Source organism: Sorghum bicolor, chromosome 4, assembly GCF_000003195.3.
Source record: "Sorghum bicolor cultivar BTx623 chromosome 4, Sorghum_bicolor_NCBIv3, whole genome shotgun sequence".
Taxonomy (NCBI): domain Eukaryota; kingdom Viridiplantae; phylum Streptophyta; class Magnoliopsida; order Poales; family Poaceae; genus Sorghum; species Sorghum bicolor.
In genome coordinates this window covers 41518318-41528768 of record NC_012873.2, presented here as the reverse complement: position 1 = coordinate 41528768, position 10451 = coordinate 41518318, and the positions used below count along the sequence as shown (strand labels likewise).

The 10451-nt window shown below is 42.4% G+C and overlaps 2 protein-coding genes across 2 annotated transcripts; both read right to left on the bottom strand.

The window, feature by feature from the left end:
* LOC8084485 lies at window positions 1019-4474 on the bottom strand. The gene is made up of 6 exons (XM_002452001.2): window positions 4121-4474; window positions 3854-4004; window positions 3076-3336; window positions 2477-2558; window positions 1841-2034; window positions 1019-1552 (listed from the first exon to the last, which is right to left on the bottom strand). The coding sequence occupies exons 1-6, from the start codon at window positions 4351-4353 to the stop codon at window positions 1244-1246; spliced, it is 1230 nt and encodes a 409-aa protein (XP_002452046.1). The 5' UTR covers window positions 4354-4474; the 3' UTR covers window positions 1019-1243.
* On the bottom strand, window positions 6182-7853 carry LOC8056643 (UDP-N-acetylglucosamine transferase subunit ALG13 homolog). Its single transcript, XM_002452000.2, has 3 exons — window positions 7689-7853; window positions 7153-7249; window positions 6182-6366 (listed from the first exon to the last, which is right to left on the bottom strand). Exons 1-3 carry the CDS (start codon window positions 7851-7853, stop codon window positions 6182-6184), a joined length of 447 nt encoding a protein of 148 aa, XP_002452045.2.

The window sequence follows — 10451 nt, the reverse complement described above, 5'->3', positions numbered from 1 at the left end:
CTCCATGTAATTTTATATTAAAATTTATGTTTGCACACTTTTCAATACAAATCCAATGGATGAGAGAGTGAGAACATGTGCCCTCAAAAACAAAATAAACTTTACCCATGCAATCCTCCTTTATAAGAATCTAATGACACCTTCCTGTGTAAGGGGAGCAAGGAGGATATGTCACGACTCAACGTGCATTTCCTGCTGTGAGATTTTAGTGTTTGAACTTTGAAGAATCTCACGACACCTTCCTTGTGAATATGACATTGGTGTTTTGAATCTGTTTTAGCTGATTGCTTTATCCCTAGATTTTTCATTGACCCAATCATAAATACTTTGCTCATGGTTAATCTTGTTGTGCAAGGCCTTCTGGCAGAGAAGCGTCATCACAAAATGTTTGCAAATCATTCACACCTCATTCATATCCTTTTCCTATGTTTTGTTCCCTTCCTCTGTTTTTTACTCCTTTCCAAACAACACTTCAAGAATTTGGTGGTTGGATACTCTTCCGTTTCAAACAGTTTCAAGAATTTGGTGAATTGAATTGCTCGCTAATCAAAAATAGATAACAAGAACGACTCTTTACGATGCACATAAGATATAGAAAAACTGTTAGAGTGAAAAGAAATAAAAAACAATTTTTATAAAAATAATTCTCCATGTGACTAAGTGAGTGAACTTTAGAAACTTTTACAGATGCTCTACCTAGTAAGGGCTTGTTTGGCACAGCTCAACTTCACTAGTAAACTGTTTTTTTAGAAAATAGCTTAATGAGCAACTTTTTATATGAAACTGAGCTGTTTTGGAAAAAGTATTTAGTAAAATAGCTTCACCAACTACTTCATGCATAGTTGAGAGAGAGACCAACTCATGTCTTTGTGAGAGAAGAGAAAAAACAGCTTCACCCATAAAACTATTTTGCAAATAAGTGTTTGGCAAAAAAAACAGTTCACCCTAAGTATACTTGAAATCATATTATGATATTCATGTGGACTTAGATGAAAAAGTTCACGGCAGACCCTAAGTATACTTGAAAACATATTCTGATATTCATGTGGACTTAGATGAAAAAGTTCACGGTGTGCAGTTACCTAGTTATTTCTAAACGATTATTTACAAAGTTAGTTCCGGAAAACTCTTTACAGTTGTATCCACTCAGCCCACAGGGTACTCACGTGTTCTGCAATTAGAGAAAGGTTAAAAAAAAATACTAATAATACGTACTCTGCACGTCTCAATCAAACCAATACGGCTACCGCCTGCATCTATGCACGTCTGTTTTTGCCCTTGATGTCGATGAGCCTGATTCCCTCTCTTGCTTGAAGGCCTTCTTCAAGAAGAAGGCCATCGCGAGCTGCGCCCCGAGGTTGGATCGGCCTCGAGATAGACAAACGATGCTTCCAACCAGCAGAAGTCCGCTCGCAATCATTTGGCGAGATGACTTCTTCCCCGGAAGCTTGCATGGTGAAGTCCTGGCAGTTGGTGTTGAAGGAATGACCGATGCTGCAGTATTCTGTGAAGCAGAAAGGCTTGCATCGGTGGCCTCCAGGTCCTGGGGAAACTGATATGCAAAGAGGCTTAGATTTGTCAGATCGTGAACGAGCAGGTCAAGATAGTATAAGTCTCCTTAAGTTATGCGGTTCCTTGATTCAAAACTTTTTAAATTCAGCTTCAGTTATTTACATTGTCCTGCAAACGTACGTGAGAAACATAATAATTAAATAAAAGGTTTGCTCCTAATTCATCACAGATGTGCACATGACAGAAAACTACATATTTCATAATACGGTTCAGAAGGTTAAGAAAGGAAAAACTACTGACAGCAAATTCAAATATACTAAACCATCACCTTCTTCATAAGTTTCTGCATGGTCAGAATCGACAGTGATGGACTGCGATGCTGAGGATACCGACGTAGAGCATTGTTCATTTTACATATGTAGCTCCAGATGCCCTTGGAAAAGGCTAGTTTTGCCATCTCTATGTTCATTCCATTGTCCTCATGATGCAGCACTGTGATTTGGCATGCATCCCTGCCTGGGACTGTATATATAGAAATGAAAAGAACGTAAACATATATATCCCAAAGGTTTTACACACGAAAGACTTAATTATGTTAATATTTCATCAAATAAAATAAAAACAAGACTGAAATGCCAGTTCAAAGTATAAATTTGCACAAAAGTGGCAAAAGACATAAGGTAATAACATCAAGCTCGCATAGAGAAATAAGTGAGAGAACAATTTACACTGACAACGAAAAGAGGATGTCTCATCAGGTGCAAATAGAAGAGACTAATATTTTAATTCATAATAACACAAATAATGTGATAGCAAGCAACTATATCATCAATTTTGAGTCTGCCCAACACTTCCTGTTTTTTTCCCTTAAAAAGCCCAATACCCAAGATGAAACAAAGATAAGATTAGGCTCAGTAAAATACCAAAATGACAGGACTCGCACAAAATTTTAAAGATCACTTACTTTTCCTAATACACCATCCTGATCTTAGAAGTCGCACTCTAACAAACTTTCTCTGCCGTGCCGCAAGAGGGTGTTCACATTCCTGTCAGGATTAACAATTTACGCAAGGAAAATTAAAAAAAATGCAAAGCTGGTAGAGAGTGCAAATGAAACTCAAATAGTCAAATGTCACCGTCAGCAGCGCCATGTACAACACATATAAGGTAACCAAGCATGAAATAGGCCTGCTAGCTTAGCTCATTTCCAGTAATGTTAATCTCATAATGAGGGAAAAGTGGATGTACATCAGCTGAAAAGTTTTTTTTGGCAATAGCTATGAAGACTCATATTGCAGTCCAATACAGCGTTATGGTTTCTTTCACTTCATTCTGCATCAGCTCCAAAATAGCTATGATCTAATGACTGAAATAAGATCTTTTTTCTTCTTTCTTTATCATTTGGAGAACATTTGAACAGCTGATGCTATGGCCATGGAAGTTGCACATGAAAATATGCCAAACATTTGAGGAAGATAGCTGTATATGGATTTCTTTCTGGTGAAAACATGATACCTCTGATCCACATAGTATGTAAAGTTAAACGAAGGAAGGAGGGGTAACCTTGATAAAGCAATAGAAAGACTTGTCATCTGCTTCCCAGACTCGCCATGCCAATATGTATTCTCTTGGTGTGAGAAGTGGAAACTTCTTAATTGTTCGCCCTACCTCCACCCCACTGTTCTCATCATACTGCAGCTGCTCATGTTTTGTGACAGTGTTATCCCACTCCATTCTGTACTCATTATCCATGTAGAAGTCCCTCAACTGCTCAGTCGAGCATCTCTCGTATGTTGTAATACTCAGATATTTAGGAGGGCCAGCCTTCAAGAACAAAATTATCATCCAAAATGAGGATGCATGACTGTATGAATTATTTGCCATTGACATTGAGTGGCAAAAGGATTGATAAAACAAGAGATCAGATGCCACACAAATATCATAAGAGCACAACAACAACAAGCATTTAATCCTGGCAAACTCCTGCCGGTCATAGAGATATAGTAAGAGCACAGCAACAACAACAAACATTTAATCGTGGCAGACTCTTACTAAGCATCCAGAAACAATCCATGACCTCTAGTAAAGTTGAACAGACAAAAGCACATGATTACCAATTACGATTACAACCGTTCTGAACTATGAGGAATTGCAAACAATAACATCATAAGGGTCCATTTCCACGCCTAAATTGACAAGTCAAAACAGTTCCAGTATATGAAGCGCACCTAACCAGAATCTCATGATCCAACTGGCGTTATCTAATTGCTCGGAACACGAGCTTTCACAGAGTACACTGTATTCTCAGAACGAGGCGAGAGCGAGATGAAGCTAGCCATACTGTGGGCTTGTCGCACCAGGCCTTGTAGGAGACGTCGTCGTTGCTCTTGGAGATGACGTGCTCCCAGCCCTGCGTCTCTGGCTCACGCGCGCTCAAGCCCAGACTGCCCACCAGCTGCCTCAGATCGCCCTCCGTCACTAGTCCCTCTATTCTGTCACCAACCAAAGGGAAGACACAGCACAATCAGAAATCATCCAGCCGCGCCCAGTTGACACGCATTTTTCGATCGGAAAACCCACGGCCGCGAAGGCAGTACGGGTCACCAACCCTGAGGCGGAACCGGTGGACGCGGAGGCAGGCGCGGGTGCCACGGCGGCCTCCGGTTGCGCGATTCGCCCCCCGCCGCGGAGGCGGAGGCGGAGGCGGCGGCGGACGAGGAGGACGACGAGGTGGGAGGCGAGGATGAGGAGGAGCGCGGCGGCCGTGGCCCAGCCTCCCCCGCGGGCGGCGGCAACGGGCCGCCAGAGGTCGGTGCTGCCGAGCAGCGACGGCGGTGCCATGGCGCACGGCGACCCGGTCCGCGTCTCTGTGTAGCGCCGTGCCGCTCGCTCTCCGCACGAGCCGCTCGCTCTCACCCGTCCCCGGGTTCGTTGGCTCTTGTTGCGGTGTGGCCGCGACTTTGTGCTTTCCGTGATGGGGGAGAAACCCAGAAAAAGGTGGGGAGACCTGGAGGGGAATTGAGATCGGCGAAAATTAGGGTCTCGTTTATTTTTTACATCTAAAATTTTAAAACTTTTTAAGATTCTTATATACATGAATCATTAAATATAGATAAAAAATAATTAATTACATAGTTTGTTGATAATTTACGAGATACTTTTTTTAGTCTAGTTAATCTATGGTCAGGTAATAATTATCAAATACAAATAAAATTACAACCGTTCTTAAAAAAATTTCAGACAAGAAACTAAAGAAGGCCTAGGAAAAGAAACGGAGAGGTGGTACAGTTGTACAGCCACCAGACACGGGAAGCAACAAAGCAGAGGTTTAAAACTGCCTGTGTTTACCACATCATATTTCTCAGCTACTACGTCAGTGATGTAATCACCAACAAGAAAGCCCAGGGTCCACCATTGTCTTTGGCCCTGTTTGATCCGAGGTGGGCGACCACATGGTGAAGAATCGAGGCCGCCGCAGACCGTTTGGCTTTTGCTCGATTGGTCCACCATTGTCTTTGGCCCTGTTTGATCCGAGGTGGGCGACCACATGGTGAAGAATCGAGGCCGCCGCAGACCGTTTGGCTTTTGCTCGATTGTCACGGTAAATGAGGGAGAATCCGATTTTAATCGGTTCCAAACAGGGGCCTTTAGACGGTCTTCAACAACAAGTACTCATATACAACACCCATTTCATCATTTGCGTCACGCACGGGAGAAGAGTCCGAAACCAAAAACTTAGCCTCTCCAACAGCTAACGCAAAAGCAAAGCCCAGAGCAGCGCTGGCCGCGTTGTGGCGGTTGAGGCACGGGGTGGGGCTGTCCGCGCTGACGGCTCCTCGGCACGGCGCCCTCGCCGTGCATGGGACGGACCTCGAGCGCGACGTTGACCGCGAGCGAGCGCACGGCCTTCTCCGTGGCTGCGGGCTCCCCGTCTATGTCCGTGGTAGAATCTCCTAAGGCAACAGGGACGGCGTGGGCATCACAAGTGGCTCCGGCGGCTGGATCCGACGCTCTCTCCCTCCACCCGGCGGCCTCACCCCTCTCGAGCACAACGGTGGTGGCTCCAACCGTCAACCGCAACTCGCAGCTACAACCACAGCAGATCTGCCACCTCCTTCACCGGTGCAAGCAGGAAGTCGACATCACTCCCCAAGGCTCCTCGCTCCAGCCCTGCCCCGACGCCTACTCCACCTCCGTTGCTCCACCTCCGTTTCGTACGCCTCCGGCCACTCACGCATTTGGGTCGAGGAGAGAGAAGTCTGACGGAGGACACATATTTGCCTTCCTTATCTCCGACTACGCAAATATGGGTGCTGGATTGCCTACTCTGTTGGATGCTGTGTTTTGCCTGTGCAAGACCCAAAATGGGTTTGGGTCGCTATATGGGTAGTCTCTTGGAGACAGTCTTAGGTATACATTAGAATTCGCCCAGTCCACAAAATGCCCAAGTACCAAACTTTACATAGTTCAGCGCTGGAAAACACAAGATCATAATGCTTTTGCTAGGCATCAGAAATTCACAATGTCAGTGATCGTCATGTAGTTAATCCATTTTCTATCGAACAGATATGCGGACCAACGCCTTAATGGAGGTAAAGTAATTTGTCAATCAACGGGAAAGTCAAGAAATTTGTTGATCTGGGTGACAACTGGTTTAGCATCCCCTGGCTCATAAGGAACTAGTGTCTCTAGGTCCATTGCCCTCTCCCAACGTTTGTGGGCGTGCACAGAAGAGATGCTTCCTTTCAGCGAATTCTTCTGCTAATTCACTCTGGTGATTGTCCATCAAATCTTCATTTACGACAACGATTAGTGGTTTGCCGAGTCGTAGCGTCTCAAATACGCTTCCTGAACCTGCCAGAGCTAAATCTTTGAGAAACTAAAGAATAATAAACAATATAAAAAGACAACGTATTTCAAACAAAAACTTCTTGAACCAGATATGCACAACTGCTCAAGTTGTAACAGGGCAACTTGATCATTTTGAGCATCACGAAGTTAAAAAAAAAACTGATACTACCTGGAGATACATTGCTGCAGAATAGTCCTTATGAAAATTATTTGATGATATGCAAATGAAGAACTTTTGATAGTAACAAAAGATGGAGAATATTCCAAACAGTAAAAAAGTTAAAAACAAATTACAGTCGCAATTAACAAAGGTACTTTTTACACTGCCTTGTACTGTCCTGGATATAAGTAGCTTTTATAAATGCCCCCTTCTATAAATGCTAAGCCTTTAGGGTGACCAGCAATCTTTCTTGATTGTAGAGGCATAAGTCTTAACGCTAGAGGTTGTAGTCCATAATCGCTTACTGCTTTTCTTCCATCTATTAAGGATGGAAGGTTCTAAAATCTCAAGCACTTCATCAGATGAATAGGGAAGTGGGGCAGGGTGAAAAATCTCAGATCCAAAGCATATGATAAACTGGTGCGTATATTGGAAGATTTTCCTAGCTCACCATTCTCAAATAGAAAGAGAAGAACAAGCTAAAGGAAGTATGTTGCTCCACATTTTATGGTTTAAATAAAATAATTCACCAGCACATCAAACTAGAATTTCAAGATTTAGCAAAAAAAAATCATGAAAACTATTCCAACATATTTCTGTTTTCCACCATTTGCAAACACTATACTTACCTGCATGGCTGATAACTAGAGAAGCTGTTCCCATATTGTCAGCAATGCTCGGTGAAAATGTGAAATGATCAACTTGAAGGGTAGCATTTCCTGAGACCTGTAGTCCCAAATAGATAAACACTATTAACTTCACTATATAATTAGAAACAAGGGACTAGGGAACTACGTGAATATATCAAAAAGAAAAGCAAGGTTAATTCGATTAAAGCAAGCAGCTGGTGAAACAAGATGGACATATGAATAAGGAATGAACAAGACCACGAAACAACTATAGGTTTGTTTTATCAAACATAAAGTAAGAACTGCTGCTCAGAAAACATCAGTTCACACACACCCTGTTTTCTTAAACATATGAATCAATATTTGCACAAAACCATTTGCATAAAATCTGTGGTGTGTTTCTACTTGGCTTTTCATTTAGGGTGACTTAAATTACCAGTTATGAAGATTCCTATAAGAAAGAGTAGGAATTGCTATAATTCAACTAGGCAGGAATTAAATGTTTGATAACTTACTAGAGATATAAGCATACTAACCTTGGATGGAACATATGTTCCTCGGCCCATTTGAATAACAAGATTACTATAACCTTTTTGCAACAAAGCCTTCTTCACTTCTGGAGAAGCGACCGCCATGACAAGAGCATCAAAACATGTGGTCCCCACTGTAACAAACACCGTTCGATGCTCCCTATCTGCCATAGATCCTGACATGCAGTGAGCTGCGTGTATAGGTATATTTCTTAAATGTCAGGTGAACCTATAAAGAAGATAAATGCAATATAAGAACAGCCCAAACTGTTTGTTCCAACTATGTACTAGTTTCTTGGTAGCTAGGAGTTAGGACCATGGTAGCAAATCTTATGTAAAAAAAGCAGGGAAAGGAGTTTACTTCAACTGGTCTATTTTGAATTTGGATTTGAGACTTAAATAGCTTCCATAACCACAAGGGTTACAGCAACATCCAAATGAATAGTAGTAAGGCACCAGATTTGAGGTGTGGAGGTGTGATGTCCAACACCCTGCTTTTTTTTTTGCCTGTCTGTCATGTTTTCTAAGAAATTATAACATTGATTCAAAACAAAAATTGGTAATTTTTTTTGCCAAGATTTTGTCAAAGTTGCCAATTGCATTTACTGCAAATCTTTGGCCCCAGAAATGCTTACATGGCTCAGCTCGTTTGCCAGCTTGAGCTAGCTCGTTAAGCGTGTGAGCCATGACAATAGCATACATGTATATAACAGAAATACATTACTTCCGTACTTAATCCAAACCAGTTAAGATAACGATAAATTGCACAGATCTTGGAAGGCTCAGGAGAATATATTGGTAATTGGTTCCTCTCACCATGAGTCCGAAAAAGATAGGTACTTTTCTGGTCATCACAGCTCCTAGTAGCGGATGGAGAAATCAAGCAAGAGGGGTTGAACTATATTGCATAGATGTAAGTACCGGAATTCTATGTCCATGTCATACTAACGATTAACAAAACATTAGTACTGGGATACATGAGTATAAATATATAATGAAAAGTTGTAGTAGTAACACATAAGTACATAAACTTTTGATTTTTCTTAATTATTATCGACCCAGAAAATCCTTTGGCATTCATGAAGCATGAAGGTACTAAATCTTGGACCAATCCAGTATACTTTTCGAAAATCCAAATTATCAACATAAAAAATGTAATGCAAAGAGAAGAACATGGGTTACATCTTGTAGGTGTTTGAAAAATCAGGTTGAGCTTATATAAGTTCAATCTCCAATAATTTAGATTCACAGACACAAATTAGCAGCATTCAGGATCAGTCCTGCGCTATGATATATACTCGTAGCAAAATCAAAATTCATGATCTATAGTCCATTTATTATATTGTCAAGTCATTACTGAATACTCACAGTGCAACAGACAGCAACAACAGTGGGAGAGCTCAAGCTTGCTTGAGCCCTGAGCGGCAAGTCAGTGTCGGGTGGGGTGCTGGGTTGATAGTACCGCGGAGCGGCCTCCGACGGCTGTAAAGATGGCAATGCCTACCCGTGATCCGAAACCCGATAGGTTTTTCTCTATTAGGGTAAGGATATGGGTCAAATTCGCTACCCGTGGGTTTGTTAATGGAGCAAAAGCTAGACCCAGCGGGTTTGTGGGCATGGGTCTGGGTGTGTAGTACCTAAACCCGCAAACCTATGAATTTTTTAAACCCGATTCACCATATTATCACACAATATAATTAGTACATAAAGTACAAAATGTAAGAAAAAATAAACGAAATAGAGAAGATGCATGCTCCATACTTTTTTTAAGTAGAAGCTCCTTATGTGAAAGCTGCAGCTAGCTAGCGCGTCTTAGTGCATGCACTCAGTTCATCTGGACTCAAAGATATGACAGATGTTGGCACCGAGTATTAGCAGGTCATGGCCCAGTGCATGTTAGAGGTGAGTGTTCCTGTCAGAACTCACAAATTTCTAGTGCGGAGGTGTAATAACACATAATATGAGTCTCATCTTGCCAATTAATTCAACTTTAAGTATTTTGGTGCGCTATAGAGTAGACTTGCTCACTTGACAGGATGACCATCTTATGACATGCTGTGACGGGCACGGGCAACCCGTTAAATACCCGTGACCCGATAGGCATGGGTTTGGGCACAAAATCAAACCCGTGATGGGTCATGGGTTTTTAGTGAGCATATTTTATATTAATAGGCATGGGTTTGGGATGGCAAAACCCAACGGGTTTGTACCCGTTGCCATCTTTCAACGGGTTTGTACCCGTTGCCATCTTTAGACGGCTGGGAACAGTACCGGATGATGGTGGTTGCCGCAGGCCGCTGGCCACAGTGTGCTGGCCCGGATGAGGCTGGCCGCCTGCCGCCTGGGGCCTCAGGGAGTCCACCGAGTTGGGGCCTAGGGGCTGGGGGAGCTAGCTGGCGGATCTGCGCGGTCGGGGCCTAGCCGAGGAAGAGAAGCCGAGGATGAGGCGAATGGCGCGCCGCCACGATCTTCTCCCTGTCGATGCAAGTCGGCGGAGACGAGCAAGAACGCTGTTAGGTGGGGCTGGGCGGCTGGGCCCTCCCTGTATTCCGATTTGTAAAACCATATTTAGTTTTCAAAAAAAATTAAAACTATACGCACCAATAGTGGATGTATAGATGTATACCTTCACAAAATTTAAGATTCAAACTCATTTTACAAAAATTATATAAAAATAACAAGATTCATTATTTTGTCCTCTAGTACATATACAAATCAAATTTGTTACTTTCATATGTATTTTTATAAAATAAATTTGAATCTCAAAAT

Coding starts and splice junctions, on each gene's coding strand:
- LOC8056643 (XM_002452000.2), bottom strand. CDS start 7,853: ATGGCAGATAGGGAGCATCGAACGGTGTTTGTTACAGTGGGGACCACA. Junction 7,250..7,688: donor GAACATATGTTCCATCCAAG/GTTAGTATGCTT, acceptor TTGGGACTACAG/GTCTCAGGAAATGCTACCCT. Junction 6,367..7,152: donor TCTAGTTATCAGCCATGCAG/GTAAGTATAGTG, acceptor TAGCTCTGGCAG/GTTCAGGAAGCGTATTTGAG.
- LOC8084485 (XM_002452001.2), bottom strand. CDS start 4,353: ATGGCACCGCCGTCGCTGCTCGGCAGCACCGACCTCTGGCGGCCCGTT. Junction 2,559..3,075: donor CTTTCTATTGCTTTATCAAG/GTTACCCCTCCT, acceptor TAATCCTGACAG/GAATGTGAACACCCTCTTGC. Junction 1,553..1,840: donor TGCAGAAACTTATGAAGAAG/GTGATGGTTTAG, acceptor TTTGCATATCAG/TTTCCCCAGGACCTGGAGGC.